Below are 23,341 nucleotides of genomic sequence, written 5' to 3' on the forward strand. Positions count from 1 at the left end.
TGGACTGCAGCCTACCAGGCTCCTCCATCCATGGGATTTTCCAGGCAAGAGTACTGGAGTGGGGTGCCATTGCCTTCTCCGAATTAAGTACTACAGTCAACTAATGATGAGTTCCTAAAGGCCTGAACCTTACCCAGCTACCAATCACTAAGACAGGATTTCTCAGACTTGCTGCTTATAAGACCTTCCTGGGAAGCTTGTTATAACTTTCTTCTACCTCTTTCTAACAGCATAATTCAATAGACATTTTTAGACCCTTTCCTGATGATTCTGATTTAATTTGAGATGATACTTAGAACTAAATTTTTAACTATTGTCCTGGTAGGCTTTTAGATAATTTTTTTTTAATGTCCTAAGATTATTAAAAGGTTAAGAGAGGTTATCTAATAGGCCCAAAGACTTGGAGCCCACCACACTGAAGTTACCCTTGGATTGATTTGGCCATTTAAGGCATAGTCCAGAGAGAAAGCCATGGAACTGCCAAGACTTGGGTGTGGGGAAAGAAGAGTAGAATCATAAAGTTCTAATATGTGCCTGACTAGATTTATACTAAACTTCATGCAATTAACTGCCTAATGAGTTTTACTTTAGCAAATCGTAGCATATTAAAAATAGGACAACCTCTTCTGTATTTGAATGAAATCCTTCCTCACTCTTCTTGTCTCTGGAAAAAAAAAAAAAAAAACTCAGTCTACATAATTTAGCCATTCTCCATAAATCCTATTTTCCATATCCTTGCATGTTTATGGGATCAAAATCTTATAGTTAGTGTATTTTGCTCTAGCATTGCACCTACTTGAGGATATCAGTCAGTATTAACTCAATAGACATTTTTCCTGCGGTAGGGCAAATGGCTGCATTTATGACTGAGGTTGATCACAAGCACAATCTGTTTGCCTTTAGAAACATGTGTTTTCTGTGACTGCAAGAAATACTGCTGAATAAGGCATTTCTTCACCATCCTTGATGAATGAGGAACATTAATAATGCAGATAAGAGTCAGGCCAAATGATATTGAAGAAAAAATATGGTCCAGAAGCCCTAATTCCTTGTAGAGATTAAATTTTAAATGGCAAGCTCAGTAGTTCCATCATAGCACAGAACAAGGTGAATATTATGTATTCCTTGAGTTCTAGAGAGTCAAAAGTCAATTTATTTTTTACTCTTACACCTTGTAAACATTTATGGATATACAAATATGTATAACTACACTCATATCTATATTTATTTCTTTATAAGTAACAAAAACAGTATATGTTCTCTTATGGATGTAATACATGTCCATTTAAATATTTATTATATAAATCCAATATTACTATAAAATACCAAGGCCAGCTTTCATTTGTAACTTTTTAGATGTTTTATTCTTTTATATATCTTGCATATAATGATATCTCTGTGAAAGAACATATAAGAGGGAAAGATCCCAGAGTGGTAAATAATGCTTTCAAAAATAGAACTACTTAGAACAGTGCTAATAATTAGCTAATTTGCCCATTTACTAAATATCTAGAGAACACCTTCTCTGTAAAAAGTTACTATAGAGGATATAGTGGTATTTAAGATCAATCTCTACCAATCATACACTTTCTGGCATGTGTATTCTTATGGCAGAAGTGGAGAAGGGTAGAGAGGAATAAAACTATTTTAAACTACGGTGTCATGGCAGTTTAAGTCCATACAAATGGAACATGGAGGTGATCCTATGTCCTCTTTGCCCAGGAGAGTCCTCACTGATGCTTGTTGCTTTAGCATAATTATTGTCTTTCCCTTTCCTCCAAAACTGTCCAGGTGTAAACATATACATCAAAATCCCATAGAAGTTCACAGGAGAGAAAATTCTCTTCCAGTAATAAGACACAAGGAAGATGTCACTGAATCCTGAAGGGTAGGTTTGATTTCAGAGGTAGAAAGACAGATGAAGAAGAGGTCAAGGGTTATATTCCATCATTGCTTACCTGCATTCTTCCAGCAACTTCTCAATTTATGACCCTGCTTTTTGGCAATCTGCAGAATACACATTTTGACCACGATTCTGTAATATTTCTGCTATCTGAACTGCCCCACCCTTCTCATTCTTCAAATCCAGGTCAGAGTTTACAGTTATAACTGTCCCTGAAATCCTCCTTCCAACCCTCTAATCCAAGGTTGTGGAGTTACTCACCTATTCCTCTATGTATTCTGTAAGTTGTACTTACTTTTGCTGAGCCTGAAGGAAGACCCCAAACAGTAACAGACTGAGAAAGCGGGTTGATTTCTGGCTAGTTTTCCTGGTGGTTGAGAGGAATAGAACATGGTCAAATCAGTTTTGGGTGTATGATGTTGAAGATGATAGACAAATATGCAAGTAAAAAAGACCAACAGAAAGTTAGAATTGTAACTCAAAAAAAGAGGCTGATGCTGCAGAAGAAATCTGATAGGAGAGGGGAAAAAGGAGTGAAGGCAAAGATCCTAAAGAAAGAAGAGACCTAGAAAAGCTTAGTTTTTATGGAAGGCAAGGGAAGATGCAATTCAGTGAAGGAGGTGATGATGACCATCTTCATCAAATTCTAAAAATCTATAAAAAATATGATAAAGACTGAATGAAGAATTTGAGTAACTATAGACTGGTTGGAGGTAGAACCAGATTTGAGAGCATTGAAGAGAAGGAGAAGGTGCTTTGTAAGAAAAAGATTCAACATTGGTTTGATAATTTGATTCAGTTGTGGTTTAGTTGCTAAGTTGTGTCCGACGCTTGCAACCCCATGGACTATAGCCCACCAGTCTCCTTGTCCATAAGATTTTTCAGGCAAGAATACTGAAATGGGCTGCCATGTTTGAGTATCAATGTATTTCAAACAGCTTGAAGAAGAAAGATACAACTTGTATCTTAATGTTCTCTAACACACACGGCACTGTGGCAAGTTAAACATGGGGTAGTAAATTCATGAAAGTTCAGAAAGTAAATTGTATTTCCTATAACATCATATTTTTAATGAAGAATTTATACTTAAAATGTAATTTCCTATAAATTTATTTTAAGAACTTTCTGGTCTCCATACCACGATAAATGAAGACTACATTCCTGGGAGACAGACAAAATGCTGTAGTTAACAATCAAATAGTTCTGTGATCATCTTGCTCTTCTAAGTAAACATTAAATAAAGAAATAATTTATGATAACCAGAAATAGAGTATATATAGTTCTGTTCCACATGGATAATGTTCTTTCTTCCTATCTTCACCTTTTGTATTTTCCAGTATTTTCTTCATAGTGTTATTGAGAAGGATAATGACCAGCATAGCATTTGAATACTCCATGTGCTTATGTCAATATGAATATTCACAGCCAAATTGTCTCATCAATATCATTGGGACCTATATTTCATTTAATTTTAACCAAGAGTGAAAGTGTTGAGTATAGAACTCTGAATTTAAAAGGCATTTTTTAAAAGGAATGAGGTATGAACAATGAGAAAAAATCCATCAGGGTTGAGAAAAGTTATTTTCAAGATTAGAAAGACAATTTTGAAAGTGCAAAGTTGGACAGAAAGAAACAATCAAAAGGAGAGAATAAAGACACAAGAGAGGGCAATAATGCAACACTGAGAACTCAGTTGACATTGCAGATTATCTATTACTGATGTCAAGAATTTCTTGGTGATGTAATTTCCCCAACAATACTCGATTGTCCAGAATATTTTTCTCCTCTAGTGCCTTTGCTGCCACACTGATTGAATCAGTGTTAATTGACAATTTAGGAGAATATTCCCATGTTCCAGGAAGGACAGTACTATAAGTGCTATTGTACATGATTAAAGCAATAATATTTTGATTATGAACATTTCAATACATTCATAGTTGACTAAGAAGCATTCATCTTCTTACAAAATAGTATGAAATTTAGTCCACGTATGGTAGGATAAACAATTATAGGACAAATTTGGAGACTTTAATATAGTTTGTATAGTTCCAGCATCCAAACTTTTTGTTACACACATATGAACATACAAGCTTATGAGGTTGAGTACTGATCGTCTATCCCACTGGTTCCTAGACTCTTGATTTGCTGCATCAGTAAAATACAAATTGGAGGACCAACACAGGATGTCAATTTTTAATTTAGCTAAAGAAAATATGAAAACAACCCACTATCATTTATTCTCACCATCATTTCAAAAAGAGCATTTTATCATAAAATGTTTTTAGTCTTTCGAAATAAAACATTAAAAAGGCACATTTTTACAGTAAAGTTCTTTAAATTGAATATGTTTAGCTTTATAAATGTTTATCACATCATTCGTAATTTCCAAGGTTAACTGTGGCATGTGAAATACTTGTCATGTGGGTGCTGGCCTATAGAGCTGTGTTTGGGGTTATTGGTTGGCACTTAAAATGTCTGGACCCCAGCTCATATAGCCAATAAGACACCTTCTGTTACAATACAGGCAGAATCACCAGAGTTTAGATCACAAATTTCCAATTTAATAGATCTAGCTTCAAATACTGGAGTCTTAACCACTATGCCACAGATCTCTCCTAAAAATATTCTTATTTTTCGTAACATAAGGGTTACCACGAAGGATAAGGAATGTAATCATTTGTCTCTTCAAAAATGCAACTTCTGGAAAACAAGAATAGTAATTAAAATGCAGTGTTCTTTGAAGTAATTAGAAATAGTATATCTAATTTTAAAAGAGTCATAAATTCCAGGACACAGAAAAACAGGTGATAAAGTGAATACACACACACATACATACTGCAGTAACACAAGAGCAACAAAAAAATCTTCACTTCCTTGAAGACACACACATATATCTATATCAACGTTTACATACACACATATACTCATATAATTCATTGCCCTTCCTGTGTTGGTCTGTCAGTCATGTCCGACTCTTTGTGATCCCATGGACTGTAGCTCACCAGGCTCCTCTGTCTGTGGAATTCTCCAGGCAAGAATACTGAAGTGGGTTGCTATTTCCTTCTCCAGGGGATCAACTCAAATCCGGGTCTCCCGCATTGCAGGTAGAAACTTTTACCATCTGAGTTGCCAGGGAAGTCCTTTAATTGTCCTTCAATCCCACTCATCCCTAAATACTTTAATGTGCATTTTCTGAGAGTAAGGTTATTACCCATAATTATGTAATAACCTCATTTGGACTTCATAAAATTAAGGAAATTAAAATACTTTTATAATACTAGTACTTAATCAAGAGTCCATATTCAAATTTAGTCAGTGTTCCCAGTAACATCCATAATTATTACTATTTTTCCAGTCCAGTATTCAATCCAGAATCACATGTTGTATTTACTTTTCATAACTCTTCAACCTCAAGTTGTCCTTAGCCTGCCTTTGCTTTTCATGACATTTCTGAAGAGTTCAGTCATTTCATAGAATGTCTTCAATTTGATTTTCATTATGATTAAATTCTGGTTGTGCCATTTTGACTGGATACAAGAAGTGATGTCTTCTTCAGAATTGTCCCATAATTGATGAAGATAGTGTCTGCTGGGTGTCTCCACTGTAAGCTTTATTTTAAAAAATTTTTGATACAGAAGAAATACTTTGAGACAATGTAAATGTCCTATTCCTTGTCAAACTTTCACCCATGAGTTTTAGTATTCATTTATTCTTCTTGCATGAATGTCTTTATGATGGTTGACAAGTGGTAATTTTCTATTTTCGTTATTTCTTCTACATTTGTTAGTTAATACTCAACTGTGAGGAAGAGCTTTTCACTTTTTCCGTTTATTTATGTTAGTACATACTTGTGAATTCTTATTTTATTCAATGGGTTATAATCTGTTACTATCTTTCACTATGTAAAAATAATACCAAAATGACTATGGTGATTTATACGATTATGTTTCACCAATTTGCTTTGTATTTGAAAAGGTACCAGTGAGTACTGGTGTGAATGTGGAATATTAAGAAATCTGTAGGGATTATCCTATAATTCTTATTTTTGTTGGTTATAAATGGGAAATTCTTTTCAGAATTAGTTGTCCTGGTGTTTTAGAGCAATGATGTCAGGAAGAGACAGGTCAGGAAGCTGAAGGATAGGGAAAAGCACTGTGTGTGACCGCTCCTCTTCTCATCAAGGTCATGTTCCTCTTTCAGACTTCATAACTGACATTGTGCAAATCTGATAACAAATGAGGCTTCTCTTTCCTCATAAATTTAGATGTTTCTTCAGCTGTCACTTTTATTGTTTGGACCACCCCAGTAGCTGCTCCATGATCTCTGTGAAATCTGTGCTTGACTTGACTGTAGTTTCCCCAGTTCCTCTTTCTCCATCTACTAATGCTGGTTAGATTAAGCCTCCAAGCTGACCCCAGGCAAATCTTTGCCCGTTGCCCACTTTCATAGGCTATTTTAATCACTGTTTCATCCAGGTAAGAGACAAATGGCATACTGAAATTAGGCAAGAGAGACAGTTTTCATGAAGGGGCCATTTAAAAAGGTGTCAGCAAGGTAAAGGGGCCACAGGTCCAAGGGAGCAAGGCAGAGAGTGATGACCAGCCCCTTAACAAAGTAGCTCTCATTGGAGGAGGGGCTGTCTGACCGGAAGTATGACCTTCTTGATGAAGGCAGCACTGCCAACCCAGAGCAACCTAGCAAAGAAGACACTAGGATATAAACACCCCGTTTCACCGTTCTCCTGCTTTCCTGACGGGGGGTGGGGGGGGGCGTTTCCCATTGGCCAAGCCAATTGTGATCTAGAGGGTAAGAGAGCCCGTTGATTCAATTTACAAATTCACCCTCACACAGAGCATGGTGGAAGAGCAGGAAGAGTGCTTCTGGAGGAGCAAACAAAAGACCCCGCTCACACATAGCAATTTCTAATATTTTAATAGGTTTTGAGGGATTCTCTTTGTACCTTAAGTGGCCGCCCACCCTTGCTTCTTGTTCTGCTGGAGCCTCCAGTTTATAATCTGCTGCTTGTAGTTCCTGGTAGGCCACTCCCTCCAGGCTCATTCTTACCCCAAGTTTTCTTGCTCTCAGCCCGGATGGGTGGGTGGGTGGGTGGGGGTGTGTGTGTGTGTGTGTGTGTGTAGCTCCCCTTGTCCCTCAATCTGTAGAATAAAACTTATCTTATTACACAACATGGTTAACCAAAAGTAACTGGGCAAACAATAAAATAAAAAATGTAATCTTTATTAGTTTTGCACATTTTTAATGTTGGTTAGCGTCATTTAGGGTAATAGTAGCATTTTCCAGCATGCAGTTCACGAATACAGTTTAAGTATTCTAAGTAGTTTTAAGAAAAAGAGGTGCCTATAGTTTGCTTCTGTAAGAAACACAAAATATCCTGATGTAATTGACTACATAAGTTCACTACTCTCTGTTCTTGTGGGGGAAAAAAAAATTGTGAAACCCACATTATATTTAGAGCAATCTAGAGCAGCATGACTTTAAATAAATGGAAACATAAACAGAAGTTAGAAAAAAAAGACACAAATGAAAAATAAACACTACCTTCAATCAGTTAGTATAGGCACTACCAAAAATGTAAATAAAAATTTATACCTTTTTCCAATTGCAAAGCATAATTTGGATGTCAGTTGTGAATCTATGTTTGCCCCTTAAAATTATGAAATAATCTAAAAGTAGCAAATGTAATAAAAAAGCAGAAATCTACAACTACCCAGTCTTGTGTTCATTTCTTATTTAGCAAATTTCTTCCATGAAAAAGTACTATGGACAGAAAGTAAGAAAGTGATTGTGATATCAATCTTAAGATAATTTCCTCTTCATACTTATGTACATAATGCTGAAAAATAAAATAAAATGACTTTTTACAGTATTTATATTTGCTTATAAAATTCTAAACACATTTTAACAGGTTAAGCAGTGTTTTTTTTTTTTTTTTAAACATGTCTGTACAGTCGGGCTATACACCATATGTTATCCACTTAGAATTTAAAAATAACCAAAAAGCTGTTAAAGTGCTGCAAACTATTGCTTAATGATTTAAATAAATGAGATCTGTTGAACAATTTCTTTGACTTTACCAGTGACATATGGTTTCTCATAAATGAGATTCTGAGCGGTGGGAGAAACCAGATACAGCGGCATGGTAATAGAAACATGCATTCATAGCATCCAAACTATCTATAATGGTACAGAATACATTATGTTACCTGTGTAAAGCTTGCACTCTACATTTCTTGTGGTACATATTTGATGCAATAAATACTGTGCTTAAGTCATTATTTGTTTGCTCAAACGTGCACCACAGGGTAAAATGACTATTTACATAATAAATAGCATTTCATTAACATATACATTGTCAACCTTACTGAGCTGAAGATGGCTAAACAAAGTGCAGGATTAAGCAGAAATTTATAAAGGGTTCTTTTGGTCAATTCCGTCTTTAAGGGAGAAGCAATACTCATTATTTAGTATTTTTTAAATACAATAAACAGAAATGTAACACTTAAGATTCCTGACATTTGAGTGAAGTTTGCACCTGCTAAGATTTAGTGGGCTAGCCCCCTAAAATGACATACGTGGTCTAGGGGTTGGATTTGACAAAACAAGATCAGCAAAGCACCTCCAATTATCACCTACTTACCCCTCCCAGAAACATAGATGGAATTTAAGAACTCATTGTGTTCCTTGTGACTTTTTTCATGCATGATCTCTATGTGTAGCATGCCCTCATGCAAACCATGTCCTTGTGCAGATGGGAGGGCCATGTGATTGCCATAACCCCCCAGTGGCATACCTGTTAAAGAGGTCCTTTAATCTATTTCCCAACAGAAACCCCATTTACAAAAATAGTCACATATAATAAACAACATATGGACTAAAAAAAAGATGAATCCACTAACAGATTTTGTAAAAACGTGACAAATGTGGCAGTCGAAATGCAAAGAGTGGATACAATCACTACACTACAGTGTTTTCGTGTTAAACAACCCCCGAATTACAGGTTTGCACCCCTTTGAACTGGTCCCTACAGTCTACGTAGCCATTCTGTCTCATGTCTTCAGCAGTGTCAGCTGGTAGTGAGAACAGTAACTTCCCGTCAAGGTCACCTCCCTTTTACACAGTCACAGTTTTCCAACAAGGGGTCACCGTCTGATTGTAGGCACTGACCTTAAGTAAATTTGTGTAAAAACAGTCAGTTTGGCATTGACCTCCTAAAGGAGTCCTGTTGACAAAAATACATCACCTTCACAGGCTGTAAACAATTTGTCACCCAGTGATTTTTAATTTGTGTTTATTTCCCTTTGGCTTTTTCATCTTTGCCTTCTTGCTCGTGTTTTTCCACAATTGGTTTTGTTACCCGATCATAGGAGGGTGGACAAGCTGCTGTGGACATGGTCAGATCGGTTTTTTCTGTAATTGAGTTTTCATTTATTCTGTCAATTAGCATGTCTTCTTTTACAAGAAGATTAGCCCCAGCTTTGATTTTATTTTTGTTGTACGTAAATGATGCCTGTTTTACAGTTCGCTTTAAAAGGTGGCGCCTGTACGCACGCTGAATAATAACAGCAGAGACTTCCTCTTGTTTTCTCTTTAAAGTTGTAGTTATTGGCTGATAGGAGACCTTCGAGGGGTTGGAGGCCATGAATCTCTCTTCCATCTGTATTCGAAGGGCATCCATCTCTCCACTCTCCCCCAGAACCCGCTTCGTAAAAGCAAATAAGATGTCAAGACAGTGGATTCGATCACCACTTACCATGGGCAAATCCATGGCAATGAGCTGGAGTTTGTTCGGTTGTGGCAAGTTGAGCGGCGGTTCAAGGGCAGCTGCAAACTGAGATAGCTTTTCAAATTCCATGAACTGGGTGGCGTCGGGATCGAACTTCTCCCAGACCTCATAGAACATCTCAAAGTCGTCCTCACTCAGGGGCTCTGCGCTCTCTTCAGTAGCAACACTGAAGTTCTCCAGGATGACAGCGATGTACATGTTCACCACGACCAGAAAGGATATGATGATGTAACTGACGAAGAAGAAAATCCCAACAGATGGGTTCCCACAGTCTCCTTTAACTGAGCTGCCAGGGTTAACTTTATTAGGGTCACAATCGGGTGGTTTACTGTTGAGGATAGGTGCTAGCAATCCATCCCAGCCAGCAGAGGTGGTAATCTGGAACAGGCAGATCATGCTGTTGCCGAAGGTCTCAAAGTTAAACATGTCATCAATTCCAACCTCCCTCTTAACATAGGCGAAGTTGGACATTCCAAAGATGGCATAGATGAACATGACCAGGAACAGCAGGAGGCCGATGTTAAACAACGCAGGAAGGGACATCATCAAAGCAAAGAGCAGCGTGCGGATCCCCTTAGCCCCTTTGATCAGACGCAGGATTCGTCCAATCCTGGCAAGACGGATCACTCGGAACAAGGTAGGGGACACAAAATATTTCTCTATCAGCTCAGCCAGAAACATACCTATGGACAAAAGATGAGGGTACCAAGCAGTGAAGAAGTTATCCATTAAATTAATACTCAAATTTTGATAAGGCTCACAGGTAAATTTCAGAGTACTAAAATTCAGTTGAAAAGTATAGTGAAAGTGTTAGTCACTCAGTCATGTCCGGCTCTTTGTGATCCCATGGACCGTAACATGCCAGGCTTCTCTGTCTATGGGATTCTCCAGGCAAGAATACTGCAGTGGATTGCCATTTCCTCCTCTACAGGGTCTTCCCAACCCAGGGATCAAACCCACATTTCTTGCATCCCCAGCATTGGCAGGAGGATTCTTTACCACTGCACCACCTGGGAAACCCCAAGGTGACTAAGATAGTATTCAATTCAATAAGGATTTTATAGTACATTTTATCTTTGAGGGGTATTTATAGACTAGTTTTAGCTTACAGAAAATCCAAAGACAGGATCTTAAAAAACAAGTTAAAAATTCACGTCTGTCTGAAGAGCAGTAGCTGACAGTATATGTAAACGTTTATAAAAATACAGTGAACACAATGGTTATTTCCTGAAACACTAAATCATATAACCTGTATTCAGTCCTTCCCCATATAAACGTGTCTGTAGTTTTGAATGCTATTTTCATCTGTCCATGAACATGATGCTTTCCTAAGCTTCCACTATAATATTCATATATAGATGTATATATTTATATGCTCTGGTGCATTTCTAAAAGGATTTAAGCTGATGCTTTTTCTGGTTTCCTACATCTGTGTTTCAGCCCTCTTACTTAAAGCTTCTTTCTCCATTTACCTTCGAAATAGTGAAATAATGAATGAGCTGAAGAGGAGCTCAAGAAACCAAGTATCTTTGAATTACACTATCTCATTTTGTGAAGAGTAAATAAGCATGTTTTTGTGTGTATGAGAGAGGGAAAGAGAGACAGAGAAAGAAAGAGAGGTGAATACAACTAAGTACCCTATCCACAACTAATTAATTACACCACAGAATACTGTGGGAATCAAAGGGTACATACAACATATAAGTTGGATAAAAGATCAACTTCTTCAGAAGGGGGAATGGCCTAAAAATCTACCCAACAGAGGTGCCCCATATTGGATGGTAAAATATTTACTCAATCATATCATCTGCTTTAGGAAAAAAAATGGATACTCTAGGCCCACAGACCTCTTCACTTTATTGGGGCTGGAGTTGTATCTTCAATTAGATGAGTTTATTGCTCACGTGACCTGGTGACATTCCAGGCTCTGAAGTGTATGACTGATGAAACGATGTTCCATGCCAAATCACTTCTTTTATGCATTATTATTAAACATTTCAAGGTAACCTAGAAAATCTCTGATACTCTGCATTAAAGAACCTACCATTTTCACTGACATTTTGTTCTTAGCTTTACTCTCTTTCACTCTATACTCTTCCTTATAAGTACCAGCTTCCACTCTTATCTGTATACCAATGACTCTCTGTCTCTGATGTACTGTCTCTCCTGAGTATCAGACTAAATTTCTAGCCCTTTTTTCAACAGAGTCATTTACATATTGTATAGACTATTCAACCTCAACATGTCAAAGACATTTCAATCTTAATACCACATTTCTAGTTCAAATGAATGAGACCTTACTATATTGACAGATACCTAGTCTAAAATGGATTGAACAGGATACAATACTCAATGTATAGCAGGAGCTTAATTTTGTAAGAAAGACAAACACATCTGAATGAAAAACATCAGAATTTTCACAGTGGTTTTCTCTGAGTGATCAGATGACTTCTGAATTAAATGTGATCACTCTTTTACTTTCATTGAGCTAAAAGACTTGAAATACTTCTTACCTACTATGGAGAGAATGACCACCACAAAATCAAAGATATTCCAGCCTATGGTAAAATAGTAATGGCGGAGGGAGATGAGCTTCAGCACACACTCCCCAGTGAACAGCACAATGAACACCAGGTTGATGCGTGACAAAATGCTAGTCACATAGTCACTCTGGTCGTCGGTTTCCACCATCATGGTGACCATGTTGAGACAGATAAGAATCATGATGCTGATGTCAAACACTTGTCTGGTGACGAAGTCAAAGACCATTCCTTGGAATTTGTTCTGTAGAGAAACAGAAAAGCTTTTAGTGACAGAGGAGTTTCCCTCTACACATGAACTTCTATATAAGTAGTTTCTGTAGTGACTGTCTAGGATTGTACCTAAGAACCACTGGCGCTGAATTTCGTGAAAGATGGTTTGTATCACATTTAAGTTTTTAAATTTAGTTATCCAAACTACTATTTACCAAAATATATTCCACAGAATAACAATCCCTTGTCAAAAAGGGACTTCTGATAAGAAACACTGCATACTATTATACACTACTCTGAGAGGCCCAAAATGCATGAGAATGTATTAAGATTATGAGAGGTTAAGAAATCTGCTTAATTTTGTTATACCAGAATTTCCCATGATTAGTTGGACTATACAGCAGTTTCAAAATATAATATCTATTAACAATCCACTAGACTTGTTCTCAAAAAATTGTTATAGGGAACTTGGGATTTCCATGACACAGCTATAACATTATGCATTTAAAGTCCCTGTGTGGCAATATTGACGTTCTTCCACCAACAGTCTTTGCTGATATTGTCACACACAGAATGCTGAGTCTACACAGGGATAATCAAACCGGAAGACATTCCTTATGCTTTCATGTCAAAAATTCATGGCGCTTTTCACTGATCTGTGATTTTGCCACTGTTGTTCATTGCAGGCCACTGTCTGACCCACTTGGGCTTCCCTTGTGGCTCAGCTGGTAAAGAATCCACCTGCAATGTGCGATACCTGGGGTCGATCCCTGGGTTAGGAAGATCCCCTGAAGAAGAGAAAGGCTACCCACTCCAGCATTCTTGCCTAGAGAATTCCATGGACTCCATGGGGTTGCAAAGAATCAGACATGACGGAGGGACTTTCACTTTCACTTCACTTTCATTGTCTGACCCACTTCCCTAGGCTACTGAGGAACTTTGAGGATATCTTCTGTCTTACATTTTTCCTACACATATTTGACTCATTTCTATTTTCAGTGTTAAGCCTTCACAGAGGACAGCATATGTTTTTCATCATTCTCAGGAAAGCAAGTGTGGGCTAGCACAATATGAATATGAATGTTCATTAACATTTTATTCCCCAGTACACCCCAGGAGTTGCTTTAACCTCACATGTCATCATCATAAAAATCACTACATTGTGGGATAAGGCTCTCTATTTCACAGCAGTTGTTTTATTGGTTGTCATAGAAACATGACACCTGTTACTTATCATCATGAATTGTACTTATTGGCTCTGACTTCTGTAGATATTAATAATTTCTAACTTTATAGCCATATATATGAATATTAGATACTAGAAGTCTTTTCATCTCCAAAATATTTGGTATCTCTAATGAAAAACAAAATGGAAGTAAGGTATTATTTCACTTAACAGTTTATCAACTTGTTTACCTATCAGGAAACTGTTTCTGAACCCTATCAATGATTTATTCCTCTATATGCATTGCTCAGCAACTACTCTTGAGTTACATGATCAAATTTATTGTTCACATAACACTGCCTATACGTCTTTTGCCTTTTCATTTCAATTCTAGATGTATAATTCTGATTGACTTGGCAATAAAGGTACATTTTCTGTTTCCCCTTTTTCCTTTTGGCTTCTTCCTGTAAAAAATTATTTTACCATTACCATAAAATGTATGAATTAATGATGCTCTAAAAGTGGGAGAAATCTTTGCTGCTAGAAATGTTAGCTGCTATCTCTTCTGTGAGAAAAACCAGGCAAATTTTTGTTTTTGTACATTTTCCCCCATATCATTTGGTATTTCTTACTCCTGGTCGAGGTATAGGCTTTTGTGGCTTTTTTGATCCTAATTTTTTCATTGCATTATAGTATTTCTTCTGTTCTTCTGTCATAAAGATGTCTTGACCTCCAAAGTATAGAAAAGAAAAATAAAAACTGGTTAAAACTGTGTACCGTCCTTCTTTTGATGTTAAACTTAGAAAGTTCAATTCAGTTCAGTTCAGTTGCTCAGTCATGTCCGACTCTTCGCAACCCCATGAATTGCAGCATGCCAGGCCTCCCTGTCCATCACCAACTCCTGGAATTTACTCAAACTCATGCCCATTGAGTCAGTGATGCCATCCAGCCATCTCATTCTCTGTCATCCCCTTCTCCTCCTGCCTCCAATCCCTCCCAGCATCAGGGTCTTTTCCAATGAATCAACTCTTCACAAACTTAGAAAAGGGACCATTAAAAAAAGGAAACACAAAATTCAACCAATTAGCATTATTTGCCTAGGATTTTAAATTGAAAAATTAAAACTAGTTTTAGATACTATAATCTTATTTATTTCAATCATCCAAAATTGACTTTATGATTTTTATTATTATTTTATGGAGGAAAACAACCCCACAAACTGAGAGGTTAAGTATTTTACCCAAGACTGAAAACTCAGGAAGTAGTACTATTTGGTTCACTGAGCCACTAAATACTTGGTTCCTCACATTAGACACACTGTCTTTCAGAATTTTCAGACAATGATTTTCTCATTCATATGTAGCAAAGAGTTAAAGTAGGTATATTGTGTGATGGTTTAGAGTTACTCATAAAAAGCCACTGTCACTCTGCCAAGAATTGGAGCAAAAGGCTAGAAAAGAAACTGGGGAAGTTGGTAGAAGAGTTAAGAGAAAAGTCACAGTCATAAGTATGGCAGGTATGTGACAGGCCAGTAGTTACAGACAACTGGAATTCAGGCTAATAAGTGAAATGAAATAGTTTGATAATGATGACAGAGTAACATTAGTAATAACAAAGGAGGACATGTTCTATAGTGAAAGAGCCTCATACAATGAAAGCAATTATATAATAGGAAAACAGACTGAACAAATGAGATGAAGGATCAGTACATGAAGGAAGAAATATAAATGGCAAAAAAAAAGCCCTTGAAAACATATTCAAACCTACTAATAGTGAAAGACATGAAAATGAAAATACAATTTTCACATATCAACTATCAAGTATTAAAAAACAGAGAGAATGTTTGATGCTAGTGAATCAGTGGTGACCTGAGCACAGCCATATGCTGTTATTGGTAGTATGAGTAGGAAAGCAAAACACTTTACTCTGGGAATTTATCTTAAATCATTAAAGGCTCCAGTATTTTTGGCACAAAGAGTTTTGCCCAGGAACTATTTAATCCTTAAAGGTTAAAAATAACTTATATCATCAGTCTACTTGGAAATGGTTGAGTAAATTATGATAATGTATATATGAAGGATTAAAAAGGGAAATATATATGTTAAGTCAAAAATAATTTATAGATAAAATAATTTCAGTAATATGAATGTGTGTAGAAAAAGTTTATACAGAAAAACATAAAATGTGAATATTGATTATTCCTGAGTAAAGATATTTCTTTACTTTCTATTTTATGATAATGTACATATATAATTAGGATAATAAGTGGGCTGTATAAATGATACTAATTAATAAAGAACTTTCAATTCAAAGCTAGAACTGATAGCTTATAATTAATATCAGGGAGAATGAAGTGGGAATATGTAAAAGGAGCCAATAAAGAATTTTAAAGTGTGAAAAGAAGCACCAGAAGAAGCTTACGTCTTATGTATAATTTGTTGCATTCTGAAGGTTTTTGTTGGACAATATATTTTAAGGGGAGATGTCATAGGGATAAAACAATAAGCTGAGTCTGGGAAAGAGGTATATGTCTGGGTTCTCTTCCAGTTCTTTTTTATTTTATTTTTTCAAAAGAGAAAATGTGGTCCCTGAAGTGTTTTTTTTTTTTTTTTTTAATTTAAAGAGATTTTGTGAGCCTATGCACAGAAATATGGAACACAGTCACTCTTGGCAAAGACATGGGCAGTGAATGGCAGAGAGGAAGCATGCAAAAAATAGATTGTAATATATAATCCCATTTGGTTTCTGAGTTAAAGTACTCATTTGGTATTGAAAGCCCTCCAAATGATTTATTATCTTGGTGGGATAGAAAATATTAGAAATACTTATCTTCTTTTTTTGCTGGTTGAAATTATCTATGATGACACCAATAAACAGGTTCAAGGTGAAGAAGGACCCAAAGATGATGAAAATAACAAAGTAAAGATACATGTATAGACTTTCCTCATACTTAGGCTGGAGTTCCACCTACCAAAGGAGAATATTTTTTAAGACATTATAATACATTTGATGCTGGAAGTCATTGTTGCTTTTTCATGAGAATAGATAAGAAAATTTTTAGTAATACTTAAGTAGTACTTTTATTTCCTCTAAATCAGCTACTTCTAAAAATAATCTCTGAAATTAGCCTTTAAGATAATTTTTTAGGTGAAAAATGAGGTGTTATGTAAAAAATATTATACAATGATTTAGAAATTATTTTTTTTCTAACTACAAATACAACCAATATCTTGCCATTTGGACAGTAGTATACTGTCCAAATACTGACAATTTTTAACATACTGCATTTTGATAATTTAAAAATTACTAGTGAAAACATTTTACATCAGTAAATATGTGTAGACTATATTTAGAAATAATCATTCCTGGTGTGTGAATTTATTTAGCAAACAAGAATTGAGTTATTTATTTATTTAGATGTTTGACCCTGCCATTAAGAGTGTAACAGTCACTGAATTTTTCAGATTAAGTAGACATTAACTGGAGCTAGTGGTAAGGAACCTGCCTGCCAATGCAGGAGATGTTAAAGACCTGGGTTCGATCCCTGGGTTGGGAAGATCCCCTGGAGGAGAGCATGGCAACCCACTACAGTATTCTTGCCTGGAAAATCCCATGGATAGAGGAGCCTGGTGGGCTACAGTCCATAGGATTGCGAAGAGTCAGATCCAACTGAAGGGGACTTAGCATCCAACTGGACATGCCATCTGCTAAATGCTCAACTAGTAATTTAATCTCTAGAGTGTACTCATGAGAAATAAGCATTTGAGCTTTTACTTAGCATGTAATAAAGACATAAAGGAGTCACTATAAGGCAGTACCCTAATATATTCATGTCCTCCTAAAGATATTAGAGTTAAAAACCAACCAAACACACAAAACAAAATAATAACAAAGTAAAATACCTCTGGAGGATATCAGGAAGGTACTCAACACAAAACTAGAGTCATTTATGGAAAATGTACATCAAGAAAGATAAAAGGGAGCTTCTTAGGTCAGTTTCAAGATTACGGGGGCAAAGGTTATCCATCAAGATTATAGACTAAATAGATGGGACTTGAGAATGGAAAGATAGAGAGAAAATACTAAATTGTACAAAATTTGAAGAGCAGATTTGGAATGAGCATGGATTTTAATTCTCTTCTTGAAGTCTAAAAAAGGCTGTAGTAGGAGAAATTAAAAAAAGTAGGTCTTAGGTGATAGAAACTTGAAGGAAACTGTTGATCACAGAAATGATTACAGTATCTGTAAAGGGTCCAGTAAATTTATGAATCGTATGAAGGGCACTTCCCAGATGGCTCAGTGGTAAAGAATCTGCCTACAACATGGAGACACAGGTTCATTTCCTGGGTCAGGAAGATCCCCTGGAGAAGAGAAGGGCAACCACTCCAGTACTCTTGCCTGGAGAATCCCATGGACAGAGGAGCCTGGTGTCTACGTCCATAGAGTCACAGAGTCAGACACGACTGAAGTGACGGAGCACAGTGTATCATCACAGAAAGGAGTGGATTTCAAAGTGACTGTTACAGAAATCTTACACTACCTACACAACATCCTTAACTTGTCCAACATGGAGGGAAAACTACAGATGACAATCATATATTTCTTCATATCTGTTTTATCATACCAAAATTATTAATGAGTATGTAATTGATAGATTGAAAGGAAACAAAATAGAAAAATAGCCAATAGAAGGATATTTGTTAGTTGTTAAATACATGATTGTGTTACTTTAGTTGCACTTCTGTTTTGATATATCTTAGTAAGATTTCTGATAAATACTGCTATGTGCATGCATGCTACTGCTATACTTGAGTCATACTTTTTCTTTTTAAAAAATCATTGTAAAATCATTCCATTTATCTGCTATGCTCTGTTAAATTATTTTTAACGTCTAATCAATATTGTGAAAAGACTTAAAATGTAAAGAATATGAATACTTACATTTCTGGAATCAACTGCTGCATACATTATATCCATCCATCCCTTAAATGTGGCCTATTAAAAAGAACATGCATGTTTTATTTTGGGGTAAAAGTAATTCAGACCCGATATTTAATAAATATCCTTACTGATACATTTTTTTAAAAGGAATGTTTTAACAAGACATCTCAAAACAAATTTTACATGGATTTTGGACCAACAATATCTCAGTAAGTCTCCATTTCTAGACCACATAATGAATAGAACAGTCCTTTGATATATCCTCCTGCTTGACAACCAACTGACAAATACTTTTCAGTTCTTTAGTTAATGGAATCATGCAGTTTAAAGTGCTATCAAGATTTGGTGGAATACTTTTAGAAAGTCTTACAAATGCCAACACATTTGGCAATGTTATGAACAAAACAAACTATGTAGCAAAACAACTATGTCTTAGGCCTGATGATCATCCACTAAAATCTATCTACAAGGTGATCAAAGTGACTGAAAGCTTACGATTTCTCTTGATTGTAACACTCTAAAGATCATACAGGTATCCAAAAACTCAGTTGCAGCTAACATTTTAAGAATTTTGAAGCATAACATCAGAAATAATCCTATCTTCCACTTTCTCCTCTGCAATTTTTGATGAGAGTGAGTTAATTGGGGTAAGAAAAGTGAAGATAGTACAGTAGACACTTGATATTCCAAGTGGAATAATTTATAGTAACTTGATACTTGTTCTAGAACATGAGTTTTGAACACTATGGACCTGAGAGGATTATTCCTAGTCAGAAAGTCTAGCAAAAAGCTTTTAGCATCTGTATCTTAACACATCTTTGTTTTTATAACACTAACACTTATGAAGTGGTAGATGTCATGGGAAGAAAGTCAAGTATGGGTGCTTGTGATGGCAGTGAAGAAAAAGTAAAGACTCTTAGCTAGAAAATAGAACTTATTTGTCTACCAAAGAGGGAAATTTTGAATGTGTCAATGGCTGAGGTCAATGACAAAACAAGTTCATTACACACTAGGTAAAAAAGGCAGTAAAGGTGATTCAAGGAAACATTTCAAAGAATTGCCAACCAACAGAGAGATGATTCTATATATAGCCAAGTGTAAATCAGTACTTTGGTAGCAGAATTTATTTACTGGCTTTGTGCAGCATCTTTACCCTAGCATTTTAAGGGATTGCTTGAAATTTTCCATTTTTCTTTCTCAATTTTATGGAGGAAGTAATATACATTAGTGATATTTACAAGTGTGGTTATTAGTTAAGGGTTAGGGTAAGTGCCCAGGGAAATACCATCATGTGTCTACTGTAATATTCAAAGGAATCATACTTGTCCCAATATTAAAAATCTCTATTTTAATTCCATGAACATTTAGAGTAAGTCAGAAACATCCACAAGAGAAGTAAAAATTTCTAACAAGAAGGTAGAAAGAACTTGCAAAAGAACCCCAGTACTCTGAAAGAGACGCAGGAGGATTTTGATCAGTGCAGGTTTGTTTGCTTGCTTAATCTCCTGGTTGAACAATTGGGAACACAACCCTGGTGAAATAAAATAGATTTCTGCCCTAAGGACTATGGAACCACAGGAACAAATTTATGCAGTTTTTTTTTTTTTTAATACCAGTTTTCAGTGGCCAAAATAGAACAGTATTTTTACAATGTTTTTCAAATACTCTGGACTCTTTTTATCCACTGCTTTGTGATGCAGATGCAGTCAGAAGCTGCATCAAATGAAAATGTTTAAGAGACCACCATCTTTTATATTGTTATACATTGTGAATTTATACATTTCAGTCTTAGAGACCCAGTAGTGAAAACATTAATATTTAGGGGGAAAAAAGACTTCTGTAATTGTACTGAAGGCCATTAGAGATGGGATAACAGCTGCTTGTGTTTCATCTCTGTTTCTGAGTGCTACCTGGTATTGTTCCATTTCACTATGAGGATCTAATCCTAAAGCCTAAATATCATTCCCCAATCTTCAATCCAAATGACAGAACTCAGTAGCAATTAATTCTCACCAATTTGTTACAATCCAATCAGGTGTGTTTAGGGTGTGTGTTTGAGGGGAGGGGGTGATCCATCAGTGAAACAAGCTTTCCAATTGCAATAGGAACAATATTAGCAAATTTGTTGATTTAGTCATCGACTTGTTCATATGGGAAGAGAGAATAATAGGAAAATAACTGAAATACCTGGCCACTATCAACTATGTCTGCACTGTTTAAATATACTGACACCCATCTGGGCTCATAAACTTGTACTAATAAATCAAAATTAGAAAAAAGGATATATAAACTTTCTTCTTAGTATTACACAACAGCTGTATGTCATCACTTTGTTATTATTCCAGACAATAAACACATTTCAGAGAAAAGAGTGTTCACTTACAACTTGAAGCAAAGAGAGATACCCAAATCCTACATTATCAAAGTTTACTTTCACATTTTTCCATCGGGCAGTCTCATTTCTTTCTATTAGTATTAGGCAATCAGAATGATTATTCACTTCGCTGATTTCAAACATGTCACCAGTTGTGGTGTTAACACAGTGGTAGAATTTGCCAGCAAACAAATTTACGCCCATGATGCTGAAAATTAGCCAGAATATAAGACAAACCAGAAGCACATTCATGATGGATGGAATTGCTCCTAAAAGGGCATTCACAACCACCTAATACACAAATGGAAAAAAAGAAAAGTCAGAATTCTTGTTGGTTAAAAGAAAAAACATTATCCCCCTAGTAACCTTTAGTGATTCTATTTTTTTAAATATCAAGACTATTCTAAGATATTTAAAAGCAAAACAAAAAAGTCTTAAAATGAAATATATTCTTTCATAAGCATACATTTAGAGAAATGAATATAGATAATATAACAAAGATAAAAAGTTTTTTAAAAGAGAGGAGAAAGTACTAAAAAGTTAAAGGGAAAACAAAATCAGAGGAATTTGCTGCCAGATGAAGCCATAAAATTTGTTTATTAGAAAAAGAGAAGTAAGAAATCCTACCAGAGAAGATTAACTCATTAAACAAAGCAATATATTAAAGAATGAAACTAAAATATTGGGGCAAGAGTTGATTTGATTGACTGATATATTTTAATAAACTAAAAAAATTCAGGTGTATAAATATAAAAATATTATTAAATACCTAAATAATTTTGTCCTTAATTATTCATGCATCACTATGACTAATAATAATTTTTGCATAAGAAGCAAGACAATTTAGCATCATGTATTTCATTAGATCATCACATAGCTTATTTCAAGCTCCAGTCATATCAGTTGTTTCATTTACTGAGTTTAATTTGATAAACTTATTTTAAATGAAACATAGTAGAAATCAGTTTCTTAGGAAAATAAGAAAAGGAGAGATGCCATATTTGGGGTGATAGTGCCCAAATCTGATGTGATTACATCAAGTTCTGTGCTAAATAATTATCTACCTTTATTTTTTTTAATGGAAGCATTTTTGCCCTTTTAATCTTTATTCCTGGACCACGAGTTAAAAATCTGTGTTTTATTATTTAGCAACACTGTAGGGATGACTGTCTTTGCTTCCTTCTCTATAGTTCCCTTTGGAGATACACATGAATAGCTAAGAGAGAAAGACAGGCCCTAATATGTTCCTAAGTAGCAGATGATGCCTCAGACTTGAACATTCACAGCTAAATTGAATTCTACCTGTGTACTTCTATCATTCTTGTCAACCTGATCTAAAAGAAACAACAGGCATCTTCTACCTGCCATTTGATACCAATGTGTTTTTAGAACACATTTTTTGACTATCTGAAAACAAGAATAGATGAGGCAATTCCTTATGCTTCTGAGCTGTGTTTAAAGTCTATCAAGAACTCTAGGCCTTCTGGAATTACAATACAGTGTGATAAGTGGGCCAAAGGAAGTAAAAACCATTAATGACAAAGAGGGGAATGAGAATGAAACAATGAAGTCAGCTGAGTTATCTAGGCAGATCCAGATGATGTGAGCTATGCAAGCCTAACAAGTTGACCCATGGCCCCTCACCTTATCTCATGTGGCCATCTGTATTAAATGAATGAATAAGTCTTTATTTTATACTTCACTTTAAATGTGTGGATACACTTAGATTTCTTTGGATTCAAGATTTGAAAGCTGAAATCAAGTTATTATTTCCCTCCTTTTCCAAATATTTTGCCTAACATCCAGATTAAAAAGCTGTTTCTACTGTGTATACACAGAGCACACATTAAAATAAGCTTTTATTTTAAAACTTACAACACCCAGTTTAGGCCATGAGCAGAACACAGATTACCTATACCTATTTCCTGAATCCTTTTCATATCCATCTGCAGGTCTCACATTTTTCTTCAAAATCTTTCTCACCTTTATCACTTCTCCATCTTCATGATCGCCATCTAGTTCTGACATCTATTACTACCAACTTGTACCATTGTCTTCCAATTGTCTCTATTTTAATTCATGTAAGATGAATTAATTTTCTTCAACTCTCATTTAAAGTTATTCAATGACTTTCCACTGATTATCAAGTATTTGCCTTACCTCGATGTTCAAATCACTCCTCAATCTACATGTCTAGTTTTAACTTCACTAGCCACCTAGCCTTCACGCCAATCCAACTAATGTAGTCACCATACGCTAATAACATTACCAGAGAATTGGCACACTCTTTGAATTTCCTTGTTCAATTCCTCCCCTTCTGAAACACTTTTCTTCTCACTAGCTGTATTTCAAGCAGCACTTTTGTCATGAAGCCTCACTTCCACTCAGTTTAGCCTCCAAT

General features: G+C 35.6%; 1 protein-coding gene across 9 annotated transcripts in view; it reads right to left on the reverse strand.

The window, feature by feature from the left end:
* Positions 1-7,125: 7,125 nt before the first annotated feature.
* The window catches only part of SCN1A (sodium voltage-gated channel alpha subunit 1), a 186,969-nt gene continuing 170,753 nt past the window's right edge, over positions 7,126-23,341 (reverse strand). For 8 of the 9 annotated variants that reach the window (XM_043487894.1, XM_043487896.1, XM_043487901.1 and 5 more), the window contains exons 22-27: positions 20,950-21,231; positions 18,567-18,620; positions 16,455-16,592; positions 14,258-14,362; positions 12,221-12,491; positions 7,126-10,390 (exon numbers count right to left, since the gene is read on the reverse strand). In XM_043487894.1, the coding sequence (XP_043343829.1) occupies positions 9,213-10,390; positions 12,221-12,491; positions 14,258-14,362; positions 16,455-16,592; positions 18,567-18,620; positions 20,950-21,231 (2,028 nt within the window). In that variant the 3' untranslated portion in view covers positions 7,126-9,212. The remainder of the gene's footprint in view (positions 10,391-12,220; positions 12,492-14,257; positions 14,363-16,454; positions 16,593-18,566; positions 18,621-20,949; positions 21,232-23,341) is intronic. The other variant, XM_043487902.1, reaches the window with a different exon arrangement.

This window comes from Cervus canadensis, chromosome 15 (assembly GCF_019320065.1).
Source record: "Cervus canadensis isolate Bull #8, Minnesota chromosome 15, ASM1932006v1, whole genome shotgun sequence".
NCBI classification, from domain to species: Eukaryota; Metazoa; Chordata; class Mammalia; order Artiodactyla; family Cervidae; genus Cervus; species Cervus canadensis.